The following is a 26,707-nucleotide window of genomic DNA, read 5'->3' as shown; positions in this document are numbered from 1 at the left end:
CATCACCGCCCTCCAGATATAAGATATATTATACAGAGTGACATCACCACCCTCCGGATATAAGATATATTATACAGGAGTGACATCACCACCCTCCAGATATAAGATATATTATGCAGGAGTGACATCACCGCCCTCCAGATATAAGATATATTATACAGAGTGACATCACCGCCCTCCGGATATAAGATATATTATACAGAGTGAGATCACCGCCCTCCAGATATAAGATATATTATACAGAGTGACATCACCGCTCTCCAGATATAAGATATATTATACAGAGTGACATCACCGCCCTCCGGATATAAGATATATTATACAGGAGTGACATCACCGCCCTCCGGATATAAGATATATTATACAGGAGTGACATCACCGCCCTCCAGATATAAGATATATTATAGAGGAGTGACATCACCGCCCTCCAGATATAAGATATATTATACAGAGTGACATCACCGCCCTCCAGATATAAGATATATGACAGGGTAGTGACATCACCGCCCTCCAGATATAAGATATATTATACAGAGTGACATCACCGCCCTCCAGATATAAGATATATTATACAGGAGTGACATCACCGCCCTCCAGATATAAGATATATTATACAGGAGTGACATCACCGCCCTCCGGATATAAGATATATTATACAGAGTGACATCACCGCCCTCCGGATATAAGATATATTATACAGGAGTGACATCACCGCCCTCCGGATATAAGATATATTATACAGAGTGACATCACCGCCCTCCAGATATAAGATATATTATACAGGAGTGACATCACCGCCCTCCAGATATAAGATATATTATACAGAGTGACATCACCGCCCTCCAGATATAAGATATATTATACAGAGTGACATCACCGCCCTCCAGATATAAGATATATTATACAGGAGTGACATCACCGCCCTCCAGATATAAGATATATTATACAGGAGTGACATCACCGCCCTCCAGATATAAGATATATTATACAGAGTGACATCACCGCTCTCCAGATATAAGATATATTATACAGGAGTGACATCACCACCCTCCAGATATAAGATATATTATACCGAGTGACATCACCGCCCTCCAGATATAAGATATATGACAGGGTAGTGACATCACCGCTCTCCAGATATAACATATATGACAGGGTAGTGACATCACCGCTCTCAGATATAACATATATGACAGGGTAGTGACATCACCGCCCTCCAGATATAAGATATATGACAGAGTAGTGACATCACATGGCGGTGATTACAGTAACACTTTGTCTCTCTCCTGGATCTCCTCCATATTTTCTGGCACCGGGTGGCGCTCCATTCGGCACATATGGTGGAATCTATGTGAGGAATGCGCCTCAGACATTAGGAGACAATTAGGGATTTTCCCAGCGGGATGAGGAATGGGCATCCGGATCCAAACGCCATTCCTTCCAATCCACCGCAAGCTATTATTAGGTGTAATATTTGGGTTCTGATTCTCCCGGAGCGGATGTCAGGACGGGGATTTTCACATGCTCCGTCGTTGGGAAACTCTTCACATCCTCCGCAGGGGATTCACATAATTTCCAGGTCTCTGGGATCCTCACATAGAGAAGCTGTATGGGGAGCTCAATCCTTTGTTCTGCAGGTATGGGGGGGGGGGGGAAATAGGGCCCAGGGGGGGGGGGGGGTTCAGAAGAAACCACAACAGACTTTCCCAACAAAAGTCCCATGAAACAAACAAAAAAAAAAAATGACAGCAACAAAGAGAGCTCAGAATTTTCTCTGGATATACACCAGACCTTGTATCTCCAGCTCACAAGCAGGTGCCGACCGTTCATCTCCTACCGGATAACTGGAGATCTCTGGAAGACAGGGGAGTGTGTGTGTGGGGGGCGGGGGGGGGGGGATGGGCTGGGGGGATGTAGTCTGCTATGGTTTCCTTTAATTCCTTCCTCTTCACTTCAGTCCTGCACAGGTGTACCGGCTCCTCCCCTTCAGTCTTGCACAGGTGCACCGGCTCCTCCCCTCCAGTCTTGCACAGGTGTACCGGCTCCTCCCCTCCAGTCTTGCACAGGTGTACCGGCTCCTCCCCTACGGTCTTGCACAGGTGCACCGGCTCCTCCCCTACGGTCTTGCACAGGTGCACCGGCTCCTCCCCTTCGGTCCTGCACAGGTGTACCGGCTCCTCCCCTCCAGTCTTGCACAGGTGTACCGGCCCCTCCCCTTTAGTCTTGCACAGGTGTAACGGCTCCTCCCCTCCAGTCTTGCACAGGTGTACCGGCCCCTCCCCTTCGGTCCTGCACAGGTGTACCGGCTCCTCCCCTCCAGTCTTGCACAGGTGTACCGGCCCCTCCCCTTCAGTCTTGCACAGGTGTATCGGCTCCTCCCCTTCAGTCTTGCACAGGTGTAACGACTCCTCCCCTTCCAGTCTTGCACAGGTGTACCGGCTCCTCCCCTCCAGTCTTGCACAGGTGTACCGGCTCCTCCCCTTCAATCCGTGCAGCTGCACCAACCACACAGAAGAACGCGGACCCGCGGCGGGTGATATTAGTTCTAATGGCACGCCTCCCGCACTTGAAAACGCAACTGTACTGGGAACCTCGGCTGCGTTTTCAGAGGAAGTGCTGGGACTTCTTCCCTGCGTGTCTCGGGGCAAATGATTGGGCTCTCCTGCCCACGCAAAACGCCGCCCGCAGGAACGCAGATATGTGATTTGGGGGTGAATGTTAATAAAAATCCATAAAAACGTGACGATGTCTGCAAAATTCCAGCAACAGTCCATAAAAAATAAATAGATTTCTGGACTGAAGGGCGGGGTTACGAATATCTCAGGATGAAGTCCTGGGAACGGCGGCCGTCCAATGCGATCCGAGGGATTTCCCACACTCCTGTGTGCGTCCAAATGACAGTCTGTGTGTACCACAGGAAGTATAAATCATGGCAAATGACAGAGAGAGTGGCAGCCCAGAGCGGTGGGACGCGGCCGGCACCAGAAAGACCCCGCAAAAGGTTCCTCATCATACTCACGTCCCCAGCCGCTCCTCCACGTCGTAGAATTCTGCCACCTTCTGCGTGGTGTTTATGGCCACATTGCGGTAATCCGACTCCGACATCTCCTCTGCCAGACACAAACACAGCCATTTATATCCCAAAATCTGTTCCTGGATGAAAATATACCCTCCCCGGGGTCAGACTCCCCCACAGTCACATCAGTCTCTGTACCAGAGGAGCTTACGCTCTAATGTCCCCTCCCCCACAGTCACATCAGTCTCTGTACAGAGGAGCTTACACTCTAATGTCCCCTCCCCCACAGTCCCATCAGTCTCTGTACAGAGGAGCTTACACTCTAATGTCCCCTCCCCCGCAGTCACATCAGTCTCTGTACCAGAGGAGCTTACACTCTAATGTCCCCTCCCCCACAGTCACATCAGTCTCTGTACCAGAGGAGCTTACACTCTAATGTCCCCTCCCCCCACAGTCACATCAGTCTCTGTACCGGAGGAGCTTACACTCTAATGTCCCCTCCCCCACAGTCACATCAGTCTCTGTACCGGAGGAGCTTACACTCTAATGTCCCCTCCCCCACAGTCCCATCAGTCTCTGTACCAGGGGAGCTTACACTCTAATGTCCCCTCCCCCATAGTCCCATCAGTCTCTGTACCAGAGGAGCTTACACTCTAATGTCCCCTCCCCCCACAGTCACATCAGTCTCTGTACCAGAAGAGCTTACACTCTAATGTCCCCTCCCCCATAGTCCCATCAGTCTCTGTACCAGAGGAGCTTACACTCTAATGCCCCCTACCCCACAGTCACATCAGTCTCTGTACCCAAGGAGCTGACACTCTAATGTCCCCTCCCCCATAGTCACATCAGTCTCTGTACCAGAGGAGCTTACACTCTAATGTCCCCTCCCCCCCAGTCCCATCAGTCTCTGTACAGAGGAGCTTACACTCTAATGTCCCCTCCCCCGCAGTCACATCAGTCTCTGTACCAGAGGAGCTTACACTCTAATGTCCCCTCCCCCGCAGTCCCATCACTCTCTGTACCAGAGGAGCTTACACTCTAATGTCCCCTCCCCCACAGTCCCATCAGTCTCTGTACCAGAGGAGCTTACACTCTAATGTCCCCTCCCCCACAGTCCCATCAGTCTCTGTACCAGAGGAGCTTACACTCTAATGTCCCCTCCCCCACAGTCCCATCAGTCTCTGTACCAGAGGAGCTTACACTCTAAGGCTCACCACTATATATACAATCTGTGAATCACTCACCATCATCAGACACTTCAACTTCATCTTTATGTTCTACAAAAACATGAAAGGAAATAATGAACATCATTAATATCGGACAGTAGAGGGAACTCACTGAGGCTGATTTACTAAAGTCGAGTTGAGAATCTCTACACAGAAAAGTGTAAAACTTTCTCTAAAGTACATCAATGGGCTCCTGTATGACAGTCTACACAGGTCCCCAAAAAAGTTCTGAGCCCGATCCCCTTCATTGGTGTCTCACGCGCTCCCCCTCCCAGACACTGCAGCCCACACAGGGAAGATCTCAGTAGCAGAGGCACAGCTGTCAATCCAGAAAGCAGGACTGGGTGTGGCCAAGCGTTGAAAAACAATTTCCAGGCTTTTGAATCGGTAGTGACCTTGCTGACAGCCACGCCCTCTGCAATATCTCCTCCCACTGCAGTGCAAGCAGACGCCACCTACATGACAACTCTGCTCTGAATTCAGGAGCAGTGCAGCATTGTTGTCACCCTATTACAGGAAGCTGCATTTGATGGACTTTACTGGCAGGATCAACAGGTATTTGTGGAAGTTTGGAGGAGGACTAAAGAAAACTGCGGGTGCAGATGGACTTATAATTAGGAACTGCAGCACTTTTTATTTTTTGGAGGCCGGAGTTCTACTTTAAATGATCCAACCACGTAAAAAGAGAACTCCTGATGACTTTGAATCACGTGCAGACACCTAAAGACATGATAAATGGTTCTGAACGTAGTGGTCCTTTAAGGAACCCAAAAGTGTTACATTGTTACTAGAGATGAGCGAAGAAATGAAAAATTCGATTCGACTGATTCGGCGAATTCGTGGACAATATTCGATTCGAGTCGAATAAATTCGCTGTGAATTTAACTTAAAAAAGGGTGTTTCTAGGCTTCAGAGAGACTTAATATTAGTGCAGAACACTGTACCTTTAATTTAAATGCCCTTGGAGTCTGCTGGGGAAGAGAAATAATACTGTCAGTCAGTATGACATGCAGATGAGTGCCGTCGATCTTAGAATCACCGCACACTTCACTCATTTGGGCAGTCACGGGGCCAAAACCAGAGTGTGGAGCCACAGTGTGGCGGTGGAGGCAGCAGCAATGGGAGGCCATACAGCACCCTATGACAAAAATGGAAACCACCAGCAGTGTGAGGAGACCTGAAAGTGGCACATGGCAGAGTGTGGCGATAGAGACAGCAGCAATGGGAGGCCGTACAGGGACCCATGACACACTCTGGACCTGGCAGCAGCATGAGGAGGCGGTACAGGGGCCCATGACAGATTACGGGCCTGGCAGCAGCATGAGGAGTCGGTACAGGGGCCCATGGCAGATTACGGGCCTGGCAGCAGCAATGGGAGGCCGTACAGGGACCCATGACACACTCTGGACCTGGCAGCAGCATGGGGAGGCGGTACAGGGGCCCATGACAGATTACGGGCCTGGCAGCAGCATGAGGAGTCGGTACGGGGGCCCATGACACACTCTGGACCTGGCAGCAGCATGAGGAGGCGGTACAGGGGCGCATGACAGATTACGAGCCTGGCAGCAGCAACTTGGACAGGAGGACGTTCAGCTTCTGCACCGTCGGGTGCGTGCTCGCAAACTGTTGTCTCTTGGAAACGGATTCCAAGAAAGACTGCTGACGGAATCCGTGAAGAGGAGTAGCAGGAGAAGGAGCATCTGAACGAGCGGAATATGCCAACAAGCGACAACAGTGGCCCATGACAGATTACGGGCCTGGCAGCAGCATGAGGAGTCGGTACGGGGGCCCATGGCAGATTACGGGCCTGGCAGCAGCTATGGGAGGCCCGTAATCTGCCAGCACCCTATGACAAAAAATGGAACCCACCAGCAGTGTGAGGAGACCTGAAAGTGGCACATGGCAGAGTGTGGCGATGGAGACAGCAGCAATGGGAGGCCGTACAGGGACCCATGAGAGACTCTGGACCTGGCAGCAGCATGAGGAGGCGGTATAGGGGCCCATGGCAGATTAGGGGCCTGGCAGCAGCTATGGGAGGCCCGTAATCTGCCAGCACCCTATGACAAAAAATGGAACACACCAGCAGTGTGAGGAGACCTGAAAGTGGCACATGGCAGAGTGTGGCGATGGAGGCAGCAGCAATGGGAGGCCGTACAGGGACCCATGAGAGACTCTGGACTTGGCAGCAGCATGAGGAGGCGGTATAGGGGCCCATGGCAGATTAGGGGCCTGGCAGCAGCTATGGGAGGCCCGTAATCTGCCAGCACCCTATGACAAAAAATGGAACACACCAGCAGTGTGAGGAGACCTGAAAGTGGCACATGTTTGGGGCATGATTCATGGCGGATTTAGTCAGTTGTGTCAGGAACTGGTGGTTTGAAATCCAGACTAATCCACGCCTGATTCATTTTCACAAACGTGAGTCTCTCCACACTTTGGGTGGACAGTCGTGTCCTCCGCGGAGTTGCAATACCTCCTGCCGCACTAAACACGCGCTCCGATGCCACGCTACTGGCCGGGCATGACAGCCTTTCAAGGGCAAATTCAGCTAGTTGGGGCCAAAGGTCAAGTTTCGTTGCCCAGTAGTCAAGGGGATTGTCTACCTCGGTTGGCAGGGTGCTGTCCAAGTAGGCCTAAGCCTGTTGTTTGAGGTCCTGCTCCAGGTCCACCTGATGCTGCTGCTGCTGCTGCGGCTGGTTAGTAGTTTCCTCACTGCGCTGGTGAAGAAAGCTACTCATCATCGACTGCAGACTGAGGCAGCCGCTGCTGGTGGAGCTGCCACTGCTCCTACCACCCCACCCCTCCCCTGCTGCCATGGCAGCGGAACACGAGCGCACAGGGCCCACAGTGTCTGAGGATGGACGTTGGCGCAGACAGGCAGAGACCAGCTGACTACATAGGTGTTTTTTATAGTACGTTATTTTGGCCTCCCTCTCAGCAGGTGTGAAAAAGGCCACCATTTTTGAACGGTAGCGAGGGTCCAACAAGGTGGACAGCCAAAAGTCATCCCTCTGTCTGATGGTTATTATTCGGCTGTCGCTACGCAAGCAACCGAGCATGCTATGGGCCATTTGTGCCAAGGAATGCGAGGGACTCCCTGCCTCCATCTCCACAGCATACTGCCACGGTGCGTCTAGGTCCTCTGTCTCCTCTTCCTCCTCCTCTACCAGATGCTCCTGCTCCTCCACTCCTGTCCGCTGAGTGGAAAAACCACCCATTTCACTCAATAATTCCTGAGCACCAATGTCCTCCTCTACCTCCTCCTCTTCTTCCAGTCCTGCCCCCACAGGGGCCATGTGGCGTTGAGATCTGTGCGCCACGTCTACCGCACCCTGACCAGCCATTGTTAACAGCATTTGTTCCAGGACGTGCAACAGAGGAATGACGTCGTTCATCCCATAGTCCTGCCGACTCACGAATAGCGTGGCCTCCTCAAAGGGCCTGAGCAAGCGCAGGTGTCACGCATGAGCTGCCAATGGCTGACATCTAAGTTACACAGGGAGTACCTTTATCTGCTTTTAACATCAGGAAATCTGTGATGGCCTTTTGCTGTTCGTAAAGGCGGTCTAACATATGTAGGGTTGAATTCCACCTTGTTGCAACGTCACAGCATGAGGAGTCGGTATAGGGGCCCATGGCAGATTAGGGGCCTGGCAGCAGTTATGGGAGGCCCATAATCTGCCAGCACCCTATGACAAAAAATGGAACACACCAGCAGTGTGAGGAGACCTGAAAGTGGCACATGGCAGAGTGTGGCGATGGAGACAGCAGCAATGGGAGGCCGTACAGGGACCCATGAGAGACTCTGGACCTGGCAGCAGCATGAGGAGGCGGTATATAGGGGCCTACGGCAGATTAGGGGCCTGGCAGCAGCTATAGGAGGCCCGTAATCTGCCAGCACCCTATGTCAAAAAATTCAACACACCAGCAGTGTGTGAGGAGACCTGAAAGTGGCACATGGCAGAGTGTGGCGATGGAGACAGCAGCAATGGGAGGCCGTACAGGGACCCATGACAGACTCTGGACTTGGCAGCAGCATGAGGAGGCGGTATATAGGGGCTTATGGCAGATTAGGGGCCTGGCAGCAGCTATAGGAGGCCCGTAATCTGCCAGCACCCTATGTCAAAAAATTCAACACACCAGCAGTGTGAGGAGACCTGAAAGTGGCACATGGCAGAGTGTGGCGATGGAGACAGCAGCAATGGGAGGCCGTACAGGGACCCATGACAGACTCTGAACTTGGCAGCAGCATGAGGAGGCGGTATATAGGGGCCCATGGCAGATTAGGGGCCTGGCAGCAGCTATAGGAGGCCCGTAATCTGCCAGCACCCTATGTCAAAAAATTCAACACACCAGCAGTGTGAGGAGACCTGAAAGTGGCACATGGCAGAGTGTGGCGATGGAGACAGCAGCAATGGGAGGCCGTACAGGGACCCATGACAGACTCTGGACTTGGCAGCAGCATGAGGAGGCGGTATATAGGGGCCCATGGCAGATTAGGGGCCTGGCAGCAGCTATGGGAGGCCCGTAATCTGCCAGCACCCTATGTCAAAAAATTCTACACACCAGCAGTGTGTGAGGAGACCTGAAAGTGGCACATGGCAGAGTGTGGCGATGGAGACAGCAGCAATGGGAGGCCGTACAGGGACCCATGACAGACTCTGGACTTGGCAGCAGCATGAGGAGGCGGTATATAGGGGCCCATGGCAGATTAGGGGCCTGGCAGCAGCTATGGGAGGCCCGTAATCTGCCAGCACCCTATGTCAAAAAATTCAACACACCAGCAGTGTGTGAGGAGACCTGAAAGTGGCACATGGCAGAGTGTGGCGATGGAGAAAGCAGCAATGGGAGGCCGTACAGGGACCCATGAGAGACTCTGGACCTGGCAGCAGCATGAGGAGGCGGTATATAGGGGCCCATGGCAGATTAGGGGCCTGGCAGCAGCTATGTGAGGCCCGTAATCTGCCTGCACCCTATGTCAAAAAATTAAACACACCAGCAGTGTGAAGAGACCTGAAAGTGGCACATGGCATGAGAGACTCTGGACCTGGCAGCAGCAGGAGGAGGCGGTATAGGGGCCCATGGCTGATTAGGGGCCTGGCAGCAGCTATGTGAGGCCCGTTATCTTGCAGCACCCTATGTCAAAAAATTTAACACACCAGCAGTGTGAAGATACCTGAAAGTGGCACATGGCAGCAGAGTGTGGCGATGGAGACAGCAGCAATGGGAGGCCGTACAGGGACCCATGAGAGACTCTGGACCTGGCAGCAGCAGGAGGAGGTGGTATATAGGGGCCCATGGCAGATTAGGGGCCTGGCAGCAGCTATGTGAGGCCCGTAATCTGCCTGCACCCTATGTCAAAAAATTTAACACACCAGCAGTGTGAAGAGACCTGAAAGTGGCACATGGCAGCAGAGTGTGGCGATGGAGACAGCAGCAATGGGAGGCCGTACAGGGACCATGACAGACTCTGGACTTGGCAGCAGCATGAGGAGGCGGTATATAGGGGCCTATGGCAGATTAGGGGCCTGGCAGCAGCTATGTGAGGCCCGTAATCTGCCTGCACCCTATGTCAAAAAATTTAACACACCAGCAGTGTGAAGAGACCTGAAAGTGGCACATGGCAGCAGAGTGTGGCGATGGAGACAGCAGCAATGGGAGGCCGTACAGGGACCATGACAGACTCTGGACTTGGCAGCAGCATGAGGAGGCGGTATATAGGGGCCCATGGCAGATTAGGGGCCTGGCAGCAGCTATGTGAGGCCCGTAATCTGCCTGCACCCTATGTCAAAAAATTAAACACACCAGCAGTGTGAAGAGACCTGAAAGTGGCACATGGCATGAGAGACTCTGGACCTGGCAGCAGCAGGAGGAGGCGGTATAGGGGCCCATGGCTGATTAGGGGCCTGGCAGCAGCTATGTGAGGCCCGTTATCTTGCAGCACCCTATGTCAAAAAATTTAACACACCAGCAGTGTGAAGAGACCTGAAAGTGGCACATGGCAGCAGAGTGTGGCGATGGAGACAGCAGCAATGGGAGGCCGTACAGGGACCCATGAGAGACTCTGGACCTGGCAGCAGCAGGAGGAGGTGGTATATAGGGGCCCATGGCAGATTAGGGGCCTGGCAGCAGCTATGTGAGGCCCGTAATCTGCCTGCACCCTATGTCAAAAAATTTAACACACCAGCAGTGTGAAGAGACCTGAAAGTGGCACATGGCAGCAGAGTGTGGCGATGGAGACAGCAGCAATGGGAGGCCGTACAGGGACCATGACAGACTCTGGACTTGGCAGCAGCATGAGGAGGCGGTATATAGGGGCCTATGGCAGATTAGGGGCCTGGCAGCAGCTATGTGAGGCCCGTAATCTGCCTGCACCCTATGTCAAAAAATTTAACACACCAGCAGTGTGAAGAGACCTGAAAGTGGCACATGGCAGCAGAGTGTGGCGATGGAGACAGCAGCAATGGGAGGCCGTACAGGGACCATGACAGACTCTGGACTTGGCAGCAGCATGAGGAGGCGGTATATAGGGGCCCATGGCAGATTAGGGGCCTGGCAGCAGCTATGTGAGGCCCGTAATCTGCCTGCACCCTATGTCAAAAAATTAAACACACCAGCAGTGTGAAGAGACCTGAAAGTGGCACATGGCAGCAGAGTGTGGCGATGGAGACAGCAGCAATGGGAGGCCGTACAGGGACCATGACAGACTCTGGACTTGGCAGCAGCATGAGGAGGCGGTATATAGGGGCCCATGGCAGATTAGGGGCCTGGCAGCAGCTATGTGAGGCCCGTAATCTGCCTGCACCCTATGTCAAAAAATTTAACACACCAGCAGTGTGAAGAGACCTGAAAGTGGCACATGGCAGCAGAGTGTGGCGATGGAGACAGCAGCAATGGGAGGCCGTACAGGGACCATGACAGACTATGGACTTGGCAGCAGCATGAGGAGGCGGTATATAGGGGCCCATGGCAGATTAGGGGCCTGGCAGCAGCTATGTGAGGCCCGTAATCTGCCTGCACCCTATGTCAAAAAATTTAACACACCAGCAGTGTGAAGAGACCTGAAAGTGGCACATGGCAGCAGAGTGTGGCGATGGAGACAGCAGCAATGGGAGGCCGTACAGGGACCATGACAGACTCTGGACTTGGCAGCAGCATGAGGAGGCGGTATATAGGGGCCCATGGCAGATTAGGGGCCTGGCAGCAGCTATGTGAGGCCCGTAATCTGCCTGCACCCTATGTCAAAAAATTTAACACACCAGCAGTGTGAAGAGACCTGAAAGTGGCACATGGCAGCAGAGTGTGGCGATGGAGACAGCAGCAATGGGAGGCCGTACAGGGACCATGACAGACTCTGGACTTGGCAGCAGCATGAGGAGGCGGTATATAGGGGCCTATGGCAGATTAGGGGCCTGGCAGCAGCTATGTGAGGCCCGTAATCTGCCTGCACCCTATGTCAAAAAATTTAACACACCAGCAGTGTGAAGAGACCTGAAAGTGGCACATGGCAGCAGAGTGTGGCGATGGAGACAGCAGCAATGGGAGGCCGTACAGGGACCCATGAGAGACTCTGGACTTGGCAGCAGCATGAGGAGGCGGTATATAGGGGCCCATGGCAGATTAGGGGCCTGGCAGCAGCTATGTGAGGCCCGTTATCTTGCAGCACCCTATGTCAAAAAATTAAACACACCAGCAGTGTGAAGAGACCTGAAAGTGGCACATGGCAGCAGAGTGTGGCGATGGAGACAGCAGCAATGGGAGGCCGTACAGGGACCCATGAGAGACTCTAGACTTGGCAGCAGCATGAGGAGGCGGTTTATAGGGGCCCATGGCAGATTAGGGGCCTGGCAGCAGCTATGTGAGGCCCGTAATCTGCCTGCACCCTATGTCAAAAAATTTAACACACCAGCAGTGTGAAGAGACCTGAAAGTGGCACATGGCAGCAGAGTGTGGCGATGGAGACAGCAGCAATGGGAGGCCGTACAGGGACCCATGAGAGACTCTAGACTTGGCAGCAGCATGAGGAGGCGGTATATAGGGGCCCATGGCAGATTAGGGGCCTGGCAGCAGCTATGTGAGGCCCGTAATCTGCCTGCACCCTATGTCAAAAAATTTAACACACCAGCAGTGTGAAGAGACCTGAAAGTGGCACATGGCAGCAGAGTGTGGCGATGGAGACAGCAGCAATGGGAGGCCGTACAGGGACCCATGAGAGACTCTGGACTTGGCAGCAGCATGAGGAGGCGGTATATAGGGGCCTATGGCAGATTAGGGGCCTGGCAGCAGCTATAGGAGGCCCGTAATCTGCCAGCACCCTATGTCAAAAAATTAAACACACCAGCAGTGTGAGGAGACCTGAAAGTGGCACATGTTTGAGGCATGATTCATGGCGGATTTAGTCAGTTGTGTCAGGAACTGGTGGTTTGAAATCCAGACTAATCCACGCCTGATTCATTTTCACAAACGTGAGTCTCTCCACACTTTGGGTGGACAGTCGTGTCCTCCGCGGAGTTACAATACCTCCTGCCGCACTAAACACGCGCTCCGATGCCACGCTACTGGCCGGGCATGACAGCCTTTCAAGGGCAAATTCAGCTAGTTGGGGCCAAAGGTCAAGTTTCGTTGCCCAGTAGTCAAGGGGATTGTCTACCTCGGTTGGCAGGGTGCTGTCCAAGTAGGCCCAAGCCTGTTGTTTGAGCTCCTGCTCCAGGTCCACCTGATGCTGCTGCTGCTGCTGCGGCTGGTTAGTAGTTTCCTCACTGCGCTGGTGAAGAAAGCTACTCATCATCGACTGCAGACTGAGGCAGCCACTGCTGGTGGAGCTGCCACTGCTCCTACCACCCCACCCCTCCCCTGCTGCCATGCCAGCGGAACGCGAGCGCACAGGGCCCACAGTGTCTGAGGATGGACGTTGGCGCACAAAGGCAGAGACCAACTGACTACATAGGTGGTTTTTATAGTACGTAATTTTGGCCTCCCTCTCAGCAGGTGTGAAAAAGGCCACCATTTTGGACCGGTAGCGAGGGTCCAACAAGGTGGACAGCCAAAAGTCATCCCTCTGTCTGATGGTTATTATTCGGCTGTCGCTACGCAAGCAACCGAGCATGCTATGGGCCATTTGTGCCAAGGAATGCGAGGGACTCCCTGCCTCCATCTCCACAGCATACTGCCACGGTGCGTCTGGGTCCTCTGTCTCCTCCTCCTCCTCCTCTACCAGATGCTCCTGCTCCTCCACTCCTGTCCGCTGAGTGGAAAAACCACCCATTTCACTCAATAATTCCTGAGCACAAATGTCCTCCTCTACCTCCTCCTCTTCTTCCTGTCCTGCCCCCACAGGGGTCATGTGGCGTTGAGATCTGTGCGCCACGTCTACCGCACCCTGACCAGCCATTGTTAACAGCATTTGTTCCAGGACGTGCAACAGAGGAATGACGTCGTTCATCCCATAGTCCTGCCGACTCACGAATAGCGTGGCCTCCTCAAAGGGCCTGAGCAAGCGGCAGGTGTCACGCATGAGCTGCCAATGGCTGACATCTAAGTTACACAGGGGAGTACCTTTATCCGCTTGTAACATCAGGAAATCGGTGATGGCCTTTCGCTGCTCGTAAAGGCGGTCTAACATGTGTAGGGTTGAATTCCACCTTGTTGCAACGTCGCAGATCAGGCGATGCTGTGGAATTCCGTTCTGCCGCTGCAGCTCAATGAGGGTGTTCTTTGCGGTGTAGGAATGGCTGAAATGCATGCACAGTTTACGTGACATTTTAAGGATGTCTTGCAGTGGGATGGTGGATTTTAGGAACCGCTTGACAACCAGATTGAACACGTGAGCCATGCATGGCGCATGGCACAACCTTCCTTGACGCAGAGCAGACACCATGTTCTTTCCGTTGTCAGTCAACATGGTTCCGATTTTTAGTTTGCGCGGAGACAGCCATCTGTCGATTTCTCTGTTCATTACACTCAGCAGTTCCTCCCCTGTGTGACTACGTTCGCCAAGGCATACCAGGTGCAGCACAGCGTGACACCGTTGCGCCCTGCACATGTGATATGCCGGTCGGGTAATGGGACTTGGCACGGGGGTGGCGGCTGAGGACACGGCGGAAAAAGAGGTGGTAGAGGCGGACATGCTTGCTGGACCAAGGACGTGCAAACGTGGAGGCAAAAGCGTCGTGACCTGTCCAAGTTGCTGGTGCGGCTGTGCCGGCACCACGTTCACCCAGTGGGCCGTAAATGACATGTACTGTCCCTGACCGTAGTTACAGCTCCACACGTCGGCGCTGCCGTGCACTTTGGCAGAGACCGACATGCTCAAAGACTGGCCCACCATCTCTTCTACATGTGAATGCAGGGCTGGCACTGCCTTTTGGGCAAAGAAATGACGGCTTGGCACTCTCCACCGCGGCGCGGCACAAGCCATCATTTCTCGGAAAGGTGCTGAGTCCACCAGTTGGAAAGGGAGGGACTGCAGCACCAGCAACTTGGACAGGAGGACGTTCAGCTTTTGCACCGTCGGGTGCGTGCTCGCAAACTGTTGTCTCTTGGATACGGATTCCAAGAAAGACTGTTGACGGAATCCGAGAAGAGGAGTAGCAGGAGAAGGAGCATCTGAACGAGCGGAAGATGCCAACGAGCGACAACTCCCCTCAGCAGAGGTGTTGGAGCCTTGACTGGCTGATAGAGGGCGATTGACGACGTCGGGTGACGGAGCAAGTAACGGAGCGGGTGATGGAGCGGGGGCTGGGGCAGGCAGAACCGCCGTATGTTTATCACGGTTTTCCCAGGCCACCGAATGGTGACGCTGCATATGCTGACGCAACGCTGTAGTCCCAACATGGGCCCCCTGGCCACGCTTGCATTTCTGGCCACATAGTCGACATACGGCTACGTTTACTTCCTCGGGCGGCTTGAGGAAAAATTGCCACACCACCGAGTAGGAAACTTTGCCCCCGCTACTCTTCACTGGCTGACTGCTACTTCCTCCGTGCGCACCGGCACCACTACTGGCCGTGGTGGTAGGCTGCAGTGGAGCTGGTGCTCTACTCCGTGGACGTTTGGCTCCACTGACACTGATGCGACCCTGCTGCTGTCTCCTGGGCAACCCACCGACTGTTTTGCTCGCTGCCAAGCTGCCACCCTCTTCTCCTGATGATGCGGAAGAAATTGCCTGATGACGACGAGGCTGCCAAGTGCGATCAACCTCCTCATCATCAAGTAGGGTCTCCGCCTCACTACTAGCCCCCTCGGCTGCGTCTGGGTCAGGAGACAGACCTGTCTCTAGACCGGCTACCGAGCCACTCTCCTCGCCAGTACTTGTTCGCTTGGCTGCTGAAAAGGCCGATGTCTCCCCCCGTTCCTGACCGCCCTCTGTTAGCTCTTCCTCACTGTACAGTGGGGCTGAGCCCACAGCATGCGATACTTCGCTTGGTGAGGGAACAGCAAAGGACAGGGGCAGGTAGAGGACACGTGATTTCAGTGGGCTTGGTCCCGGGCCATGCCAACTAACGGTTGTGTCTGACGTACCCACCGACCGTTGGCTGTAGGTGTCAGAGGTGACCTGGGAAGAGGAAGACGACCGAGCCAACCAATCAATGACGGCAGGGTTGTCGGTGGAGACACGACCGCTGGATGACACCGGGAGCACTGGCCTCTGGCTGCGAATACTGCTGCCTCGACCCCTTCCTCTGCTGCCACGTCTGCTCGCTCCTAAAACATTGCCTCCTCTGCCACTCCTCTGCATGTTGTCTGACATACTATTTAATTCAACGATTAGGTGTCCCTGAGTAACAATTCTCTGGCACTCAGTAACAATTCTGTCTGTCCCTGAGTATGAATTCTGTGGCCCTGAGTAACAATTCTGTGTCTGTGCGAGTAACAATTCTGTGTCTGTGCGAGTAACAATTCTGTGTCTGTGCAAGTAACAATTTTGTGTCTGTGCGAGTAACAATTCTCTGGCACTCAGTAACAATTCTGTCTGTCCCTGAGTAACAATTCTCTGGCACTCAGTAACAATTCTGTCTGTCCCTGAGTAACAATTCTCTGGCACTCAGTAACAATTCTGTCTGTCCCTGAGTAACAATTCTCTGGCACTCAGTAACAATTCTGTCTGTCCCTGAGTATGAATTCTGTGGCCCTGAGTAACAATTCTGTGTCTGCGCGAGTAACAATTCTGTGTCTGTGCAAGTAACAATTTTGTGTCTGTGCAAGTAACAATTTTGTGTCTGTGCGAGTAACAATTCTCTGGCACTCAGTAACAATTCTGTCTGTCCCTGAGTAACAATTCTCTGGCACTCAGTAACAATTCTGACTGTCCCTGAGTAACAATTCTCTGGCACTCAGTAACAATTCTGTCTGTCCCTGAGTAACAATTCTCTGGCACTCAGTAACAATTGTGTGTCTGTGCAAGTAACAATTCTGTGTCTGTGCAAGTAACAATTTTGTGTCTGTGAGAGTAACAATTCTCTGGCACTCAGTAACAATTCTGTCTGTCCCTGAGTAACAATTCTCTGGCACTCAGTAACAATTCTGTCTGTCCCTGAGTATGAATTCTGTGGCCCTGAGTAACAATTCTGTCTCTGTGCGAGTAACAATTCTGTGTCTGTGCAAGTAACAATTTTGTGTCTGTGAGAGTAACAATTCCCTGGCACTCAGTAACAATTCTGTCTGTCCCTGAGTAACAATTCTCTGGCACTCAGTAACAATTCTGTCTTCCCTGAGTAACAATTCTCTGGCACTCAGTAACAATTCTGTCTGTCCCTGAGTATGAATTCTGTGGCCCTGAGTAACAATTCTGTCTCTGTGCGAGTAACAATTCTGTGTCTGTGCAAGTAACAATTTTGTGTCTGTGAGAGTAACAATTCTCTGGCACTCAGTAACAATTCTGTCTGTCCCTGAGTAACAATTCTCTGGCACTCAGTAACAATTCTGTCTGTCCCTGAGTATGAATTCTGTGGCCCTGAGTAACAATTGTGTGTCTGTGCAAGTAACAATTCTGTGTCTGTGCAAGTAACAATTTTGTGTCTGTGAGAGTAACAATTCTCTGGCACTCAGTAACAATTCTGTCTGTCCCTGAGTAACAATTCTCTGGCACTCAGTAACAATTCTGTCTGTCCCTGAGTAACAATTCTGTCTGTCCCTGAGTATGAATTCTGTGGCCCTGAGTAAGAATTCTCTGGCACTCAGTAACAATTCTGTCTGTCCCTGAGTATGAATTCTGTGGCCCTGAGTAACAATTGTGTGTCTGTGCAAGTAACAATTCTGTGTCTGTGCAAGTAACAATTTTGTGTCTGTGAGAGTAACAATTCTCTGGCACTCAGTAACAATTCTGTCTGTCCCTGAGTAACAATTCTCTGGCACTCAGTAACAATTCTGTCTGTCCCTGAGTATGAATTCTGTGGCCCTGAGTAACAATTCTGTCTCTGTGCGAGTAACAATTCTGTCTCTGTGCGAGTAACAATTCTGTGTCTGTGCAAGTAACAATTTTGTGTCTGTGAGAGTAACAATTCTCTGGCACTCAGTAACAATTCTGTCTGTCCCTGAGTAAGAATTCTCTGGCACTCAGTAACAATTCTGTCTGTCCCTGAGTAACAATTCTCTGGCACTCAGTAACAATTCTGTCTGTCCCTGAGTAACAATTCTGTCTGTCCCTGAGTATGAATTCTGTGGCCCTGAGTAAGAATTCTCTGGCACTCAGTAACAATTCTGTCTGTCCCTGAGTATGAATTCTGTGGCCCTGAGTAACAATTGTGTGTCTGTGCAAGTAACAATTCTGTGTCTGTGCAAGTAACAATTTTGTGTCTGTGAGAGTAACAATTCTCTGGCACTCAGTAACAATTCTGTCTGTCCCTGAGTAACAATTCTCTGGCACTCAGTAACAATTCTGTCTGTCCCTGAGTAACAATTCTCTGGCACTCAGTAACAATTCTGTCTGTCCCTGAGTAACAATTCTCTGGCACTCAGTAACAATTCTGTCTGTCCCTGAGTAACAATTCTGTCTGTCCCTGAGAATGAATTCTGTGGCCCTGAGTAAGAATTCTCTGGCACTCAGTAACAATTCTGTCTGTCCCTGAGTAACAATTCTCTGGCACTCAGTAACAATTCTGTCTGTCCCTGAGTATGAATTCTGTGGCCCTGAGTAACAATTGTGTGTCTGTGCAAGTAACAATTCTGTGTCTGTGCAAGTAACAATTTTGTGTCTGTGAGAGTAACAATTCTCTGGCACTCAGTAACAATTCTGTCTGTCCCTGAGTAACAATTCTCTGGCACTCAGTAACAATTCTGTCTGTCCCTGAGTAACAATTCTGTCTGTCCCTGAGTATGAATTCTGTGGCCCTGAGTAAGAATTCTCTGGCACTCAGTAACAATTCTGTCTGTCCCTGAGTATGAATTCTGTGGCCCTGAGTAACAATTGTGTGTCTGTGCAAGTAACAATTCTGTGTCTGTGCAAGTAACAATTTTGTGTCTGTGAGAGTAACAATTCTCTGGCACTCAGTAACAATTCTGTCTGTCCCTGAGTAACAATTCTCTGGCACTCAGTAACAATTCTGTCTGTCCCTGAGTATGAATTCTGTGGCCCTGAGTAACAATTCTGTCTCTGTGCGAGTAACAATTCTGTGTCTGTGCAAGTAACAATTTTGTGTCTGTGAGAGTAACAATTCTCTGGCACTCAGTAACAATTCTGTCTGTCCCTGAGTAAGAATTCTCTGGCACTCAGTAACAATTCTGTCTGTCCCTGAGTAACAATTCTCTGGCACTCAGTAACAATTCTGTCTGTCCCTGAGTAACAATTCTGTCTGTCCCTGAGTATGAATTCTGTGGCCCTGAGTAAGAATTCTCTGGCACTCAGTAACAATTCTGTCTGTCCCTGAGTATGAATTCTGTGGCCCTGAGTAACAATTGTGTGTCTGTGCAAGTAACAATTCTGTGTCTGTGCAAGTAACAATTTTGTGTCTGTGAGAGTAACAATTCTCTGGCACTCAGTAACAATTCTGTCTGTCCCTGAGTAACAATTCTCTGGCACTCAGTAACAATTCTGTCTGTCCCTGAGTAACAATTCTCTGGCACTCAGTAACAATTCTGTCTGTCCCTGAGTAACAATTCTCTGGCACTCAGTAACAATTCTGTCTGTCCCTGAGTAACAATTCTGTCTGTCCCTGAGAATGAATTCTGTGGCCCTGAGTAAGAATTCTCTGGCACTCAGTAACAATTCTGTCTGTCCCTGAGTAACAATTCTCTGGCACTCAGTAACAATTCTGTCTGTCCCTGAGTAAAAATTCTGTGGCCCTAATAACGTTTCTGTGGCCCTAAGTAACAATTCTCTGGCACTGAGTAACAATTCTGTCTGTCCCTGAGTATGAATTCTGTGGCCCTAACTAGCGTTTCTTTGTCCCTAAATAACGATTCTGTGGCCCTCATTAACAAGTCTGTGTCCCTGAGTAATGGTTCTCTGTCCCTAAGTAACTTCTCTCTGTCCCCAATTCTCGTTTCTGTGGCCCTAACTCTGTCCCTGTCCCTAGTACAGAGCGGTCTGCCTCTGTTCAATGACTGCAGGCAAATGAAGATTTCCAAAATGGCCGCTATATATACCTCGACCATTACACAGTGCTGGCTGGCTGGCTGCTGATTGGCTGATGCGATCACATGTCGTTGAGGAATGCATTATGGGGCAGCGCGCCTTGTCTGCGCGCCTTCCCCGACATCCCCGCTCCGTCGCCGCACATGTCAGCCGCCATTTTCGGAAAAATTTCGATTCGCGCGTCCGAATTAGGCTGTTTTTCGGATTCGGCACGAATCGAAATTTTTCCGATATTCGACTCGAATTCCACTTCGGATACTTCGATTCGCTCATCTCTAATTGTTACCTCCTTCTACTTTCTCCTTGTAAGCCACCGGGTCCGATTCCTGGCTGGGCTCACTGGTTCCGTACACGTTGGTGGCCCGGACCCGGAACTTGTACTCGCGGTCGTGCAGCAGATTCTCCACGTTGAAGGAGGTGCTCCTGCACAGCGTCAGGTCGGACCACTTCTTGTCCACGGAATCCCAGATCTCCACCATGTAGGACTGGACCACGCTGCCTCCATCATAGGTGGGACCATACCAGGACAGGGTCAGGGCCGAGCCCTTCATCTCCGAGGCACAGGGCTGCCCGGCTGGGGGATCCGGCTTATCTGCAAAGGAAAGACACCATCGAATTTTATTCAGACTGATGGTTGCCATGGAGAAGAAAGGATCACAATGATGCAACTAATGCAGGATCTGAGATTTTTGCTGCACCCTTACATTGGGGGTCAGTGGGAAGAACGTTCCTTACATTGGGGGTCAGTGGGAAGAATGTCCCTTACATTGGGGGTCAGTGGGAAGAATGTCCCTTACATTGGGGGTCGGTGGGAAGAATGTCCCTTACATTGGGGGTCAGGTGGGAAGAATGTCCCTTACATTGGGGGTCAGTGGGAAGAATGTCCCTTACATTGGGGGTCAGTGGGAAGAACGTTCCTTACATTGGGGGTCAGTGGGAAGAATGTCCCTTACATTGGGGGTCAGTGGGAAGAATGTCCCTTACATTGGGGGTCAGTGGGAAGAATGTCCCTTACATTGGGGGTCAGTGGGAAGAATGTCCCTTACATTGGGGGGTCAGTGGGAAGAATGTTGCTTACATTGGTGATCAGTGGGAAGAACGTTCCTTACATTGGGGGTCAGTGGGAAGAATGTCCCTTACATTGGGGGTCAGTGGGAAGAATGTCCCTTACATTGGGGGGTCAGTGGGAAGAATGTCCCTTACATTGGGGGGTCAGTGGGAAGAATGTCCCTTACATTGGTGGTCAGTGGGAAGAATGTCCCTTACATTGGGGGTCAGTGGGAAGAATGTCCCTTACATTGGGGGTCAGTGGGAAGAATGTCCCTTACATTGGGGGTCAGTGGGAAGAATGTCCCTTACATTGGGGGTCAGTGGGAAGAATGTCCCTTATATTGGGGGTCAGTGGGAAGAATGTCCCTTACATTGGGGGTCAGTGGGAAGAATGTCCCTTACATTGGTGGTCAGTGGGAAGAATGTCCCTTACATTGGGGATCAGTGGGAAGAATGTCCCTTACATTGGGGGTCAGTGGGAAGAATGTCCCTTACATTGGGGGTCAGTGGGAAGAATGTCCCTTACATTGGGGGTCAGTGGGAAGAATGTCCCTTACATTGGGGGTCAGTGGGAGAATGAGGAGGACACATTGAACAAGCTCTCCCTGAGAACCAGCGTTTTCCAAGCCTGGGCTTTGCCTTCTAGCTTGGCCCAGGAACCATGCCTGACCCTGGGAGGGATCCCCCTGATGACACCGGGCCTAGTGAGGAGGAGGAGGACCTGTCTGTGGGTCCAGGCCCTGGTGAGGATGTGTACAGACAGAGGATTATTGATCGATTCTTGGCGATTGGAAAAGCTGAGGAAAAACGTAAAAGTTTTAAAAGCTGAGCACAAATCCTTCAAAGCCAAATACTGCCAGGCCTGGAGTAAGAACCGATTGGCCATCCAACTGTTATGGGGAAATAGGCCGAACCTGATCAAACGCAATGTAACTTACCTATCCAGGCGGGAGGGTGGCCCAGGAATGGTCAACTCTATAGTTTTCTTTTCTTTGCTGTTTTTAAAGTACAATCTTGGTAATATTAGCAGAGACCCCCCCGGGATGGGTGGGTATTTTTTTGGTCTAAACCAGTCTTGGTTTAGGCCTTTTCTGCATTGCTGGAAAGATGGCGGCCCAGTGAAAAGTCTGAGAGTCCGACATGGCAAGCTCCCAGATTATGTTGCCCCGTGTCTGAAAATACTTCGGCAGTGGCAGGTGACAGTGGAGGATATCAGGTCCCTTCCCAGGAAGCTTCTGGGGGAGAGGATTTTGGCTTCTGCTTTTGGTGTGTCACTGGCCTTAAAGGATTGCCCAGGCTCCGTAATGATGATGGCGGTGGTGGTGGGGGGGGGGGGGGGGTTGCGTTTAATTAATTTGGAGAGAATCCCTTTGAAGCTTAAGGACCAAGCCTGGCTCACTTTTCATGGAAGGCTCTATGTGAGAGGGAACCTGAAGCACCGCCCTGTGGATGATCGGGATTGTCCTAGAGCAGAGTGTGTTGGTAAAGTGGAGTCTATGGACCACTTTCCGCTCCAGTGTCCCTTTACCATAGAGGTGTATAAAGGGGTGGGGAGGGTTCTGGGTACCCCCTTTCTCTATCGCATGAATTATGCAGAGTGGATGTACGGGGCATTCCCAGCTCACTGGGACTTTGATTTGGATATACTTTTTCTAGTTAGTATAGTTGTTCGTTACTTCACATGGAATGCACGGTATCAGATTACCCTGCGGAAGAAAGTCCTCCCTGTTGAGGTGGTGGTGCACGATATTCTGGGTGAGATTGGGAAGATTTGGGGGTCTTGAGAAGGGCAGGGAGTCTCGGGCGGTCTGGATAAGGGTGTGGAGCAATGTACGTGAAATCTCTCTCATATGAGGTGGGCGGACAACAATGAGAGACCCTCATAGGAAGGGCACATGAAAGATTAGCATGACGAGGATCAGATAGTGATCGCTCTCTCCTCTCCATGAGCGGGAATTCCCGGGTGGCATTTCCTGCAGATTCGTGGGAAAAAGAGACTGCGGGGTGAAAGATGACAGACGAGCCGGTGCTCACACTCCGGCATGAGAACATACGAGGGGGGGGGAGGATCTGGAATATATCCATTATATGGGAACTCCATCCCTAGGAGTAATAGCAGAGCTTACCATTCCTTAGATGTGGTGGCTGCATTAGTTTTCTTTTTTTAGGCTTTTATTCTCTTTATTCACCTGTTGATGCTGACAGTGATATACTTCCTTTCTACAAGGGAACATACTATAGATACAGGGGTGCACTAGAGGTCAGTAGATGAGGTATTGGACGCTCTGGGAGCACCAAAGTCAATAGATGACACATTGAGAAGGAGTGCATTTGGAGTCAACTGGAGCACTAGAGTCACTAGATGACACATGAACACTGGGAGCACACTTGGGGTCTCTAGGCATACTGGGAGCACTGGAGACATTAGATGACACATGGACACTGGGAGCACACTTGGGGTCTCTAGGCATACTGGGAGCACTGGAGACATTAGGTGACACATGGACTGGGAGCACGCTTGGAGTCTCTAGGCATACTGGGAGCACTGGAGACTTTAGGTGACATGTGGACTGGGAGCACACTTGGAGTCTCTAGGCATACTGGAAGCACTGGAGACTTTAGGTAACATGTGGACTGGGAGCACACTTGGAGTCTCTAGGCATAGTGGGAGCACTGGAGAGTTTAGGTGACATGTGGACTGGGAGTACGCTTGGAGTCTCTAGGCATACTGGGAGCACTGGAGACACACGGTGACACATGGACTGGGAGCACGCTTGGAGTCTCTAGGCATACTGGGAGCACTGGAGACTTTAGGTGACATGTGGACTGGGAGCACACTTGGAATCACTTGATGTACATGGAGTGCCAATGTCATTAGATGGACTTGAAGAGCATTTAGAACCACTGGGAGCATTGGAGTCACTAGATGACGCATTGACTGGAAACACACTTGGAGTCTCTGGGCATACTGTGAGCCACAGAGACATTAGATGAGATGTTGACTGGTAGCCCACCTAGAGTCACTGGGCATACTGGAAGCACCAGAGATATTAGATGAGATGTTGGCTCATAGCCCACCTAGAGTCGCTAGGCACTCTGGAGGGCTGGGTACATTAGATGAGTGGTTGACTGGTAGTCCTCCTAGAGTAACTGGGCATACTGGGAACACCAGAGACATTAGGTGACATGTGGACTGGTTTCCCACCTAGAGACTCTGGGCATACTGGGAGCACTGGAGACTTTAGATGACATGTGAACTGGTAGACCTCCGACAGTAACTAGGCATACTGGGAGCACCAGAGACATTAGAGAACATGTGGATTGGAAGCCCACGTAGAGATTCTGGGTGTACTTGGAGCACCGGAGACATTAGATGACATGTGGACTGGTAGCCCTTCCACAGTAGCTGGACATACTGGGAGCACCGGAAACATTAGAGAACATTTGGACTGGTAGCCCACCTAGAGACTCTGGGCGTACTGGCAGCAGCTGTGACATTAGATGATATATGGGCTGGGAGTGCACTTGGAGTCACTGGGCATACTGGGAGCACTAAGGTAAATTGATAACATGTGGATTTGAAACCACGTGGAACATGATAGTCACTAGATAACATGTACTGGGAGCACTCTTGGAGCAACTGGGCACATTGGGAACACCAAAATTATTAGATGACACATGGACTTGGAGAGCACTGGGAGCACTGGAGATATTAGAGGACATGTTGACTGTTAGCCCACCTAAAGTCATTGGGCATACTGGGAGCACCGGAGACATTAGATTACATGTTGACTTGTAGCCCACCTAGAGTAACTGGGTGTAGTGGGAGCACCGGTGAGAATAAATAACTTGTGGACAGGGAGTGCATTTGGAGCCACTGGGTGCACTGGAAGAACCAAAGTCAGTAGAGGACACATTTACTGGGAGTACACTTGGTGTCACTGGGTGCATGGGAGACATTAGATGACATGTGGACTGGTAGCCCTTCCACAGTAACTGGACATACTGGGAGCACTGGAGACATTAGAGAACATGTGGACTGGTAGCCCACCTAGAGACTCTGGGCGTACTGGCAGCAGCTGTGACATTAGATGACATATGGGCTGGGAGTGCACTTGGAGTCACTGGACGTACTGGGAGCACTAAGGTAATTAGATAACATGTGGATTTGAAACCACATGGAACATGATAGTCACTAGATAACACATGTACTGGGAGTACTCTTGGATCAACTGGGCACATTGGGAACACCAAAATTATTAGAGGACACATGGACTTGGAAAGAACTTGAAGCCACTGGGAGCACTGGAGTCACTAGATGGCACATGGACTGGGGGCACTCTTGGAGCAACTGGGCACATTGGGAACACCAAAATTATTAGATGACACATGGACTTGGAGAGCACTTGAAGCCACTGGGAGCACTGGAGTCACTAGATGGCACATGGACTGGGAGCACTCTTGGAGCAACTGGGCACATTGGGAACACCAAAATTATTAGAGGACACATGGACTTGGAAAGAACTTGAAGCCACTGGGAGCACTGGAGTCACTAGATGGCACATGGACTGTAGGCACTCTTGGAGCAACTGGGCACATTGGGAACACCAAAATTATTAGAGGACATATGGACTTGGAGAGCACTTGAAGCCACTGGGAGCACTGGTGTCACTAGATGACACATGGACTGGGAGCACTCTTGGATCAACTGGGCACATTGGGAACACCAAAATTATTAGAGGACACATGGACTTGGAAAGAACTTGAAGCCACTGGGAGCACTGGAGTCACTAGATGGCACATGGACTGGGGGCACTCTTGGAGCAACTGGGCACATTGGGAACACCAAAATTATTAGAGGACATATGGACTTGGAGAGCACTTGAAGCCACTGGGAGCACTGGTGTCACTAGATGACACATGGACTGGGAGCACTCTTGGATCAACTGGGCACATTGGGAACACCAAAATTATTAGAGGACACATGGACGTGGAGAGCACTGGGAGCACTGGAGATATTAGAGGACATGTTGACTATTATCCCACCTAGAGTCACTTAGCATACTGGGAGCACCGGAGACATTAGATTACATTCTGACTTGTAGCCCACCTAGAGTAACTGGGTGTACTGGGAGCACCGGTGACAATAAATAACTTGTGGACAGGGAGTGCATTTGGAGCCACTGGGTGCACTGGAAGAACCAAAGTCAGTAGAGGACACATTTACTGGGAGTACACTTGGTGTCACTGGGTGCATGGAAGTCAATAGATGACATGTGGACTGGATGTACATTTGGAGTCACCAACAGCTAAAAAGATCAACGGTGTCATTGGTTACTTACCTGAAAGGCAGACATTTCTCAGTGGCTAAGGAACCCCTGGAGGAACCTTAGGGTTTCACGGAACCTGGTTGAGAATGACTGCTTTAGAAGGTACTTGGTGACTGTTGGCTTCTATAGAGGTGCATGTACATGTACACTGCCAGGCCACACATGAATCCAATGTACAGATAAAGCTGATTTTTTCAATATCCCTTCTATAGCAGGGTCGGCCAATTTCTGCTGAAGCAGCGGGGAGGGAGTTTCTGTTTTTCTGGCCATCGGATGTATATTGCTGCAGAACCGAACTCTGGCTGATGTTTCTGATTTTACAGAGTTCTAGGAAACCTGAGCATTCCCTCCGCGTCGCCGGGGGTCCGACTGTTATTTTTAGGATTCGTTGCTTGATATGAAACTGGACTGTTCAGCTGCCAAAAACATCCCCCACACTCCCTCCCGGAACACAATGGTTCCATCAAATGTAAAAAGTGAAAAATACTCCGTTAGGTGACATGGCCCATCTGTC

General features: G+C 51.1%; 1 protein-coding gene across 1 annotated transcript in view; it reads right to left on the bottom strand.

Moving 5' to 3' along the window:
* The window catches only part of LOC149430688 (myosin light chain kinase, smooth muscle-like), a 49,019-nt gene extending 28,618 nt beyond the window's left edge, over nt 1–20,401 (bottom strand). The window contains exons 1-3 of the mRNA XM_089666098.1: nt 20,100–20,401; nt 4,261–4,293; nt 3,020–3,110 (exon numbers count right to left, since the gene is read on the bottom strand). Coding sequence (XP_089522224.1) covers nt 3,020–3,110; nt 4,261–4,293; nt 20,100–20,364 — 389 coding nt within the window. The 5' untranslated portion in view covers nt 20,365–20,401. The remainder of the gene's footprint in view (nt 1–3,019; nt 3,111–4,260; nt 4,294–20,099) is intronic.
* Nucleotides 20,402–26,707: the final 6,306 nt, after the last annotated feature.

Source organism: Staurois parvus, unplaced genomic scaffold, assembly GCF_062004578.1.
Source record: "Staurois parvus isolate SC_StPar_1 unplaced genomic scaffold, SC_StPar_1.0 ptg002526l, whole genome shotgun sequence".
NCBI lineage: Eukaryota > Metazoa > Chordata > Amphibia > Anura > Ranidae > Staurois > Staurois parvus.
This window is presented reverse-complemented; position numbering and strand designations above follow the sequence as displayed.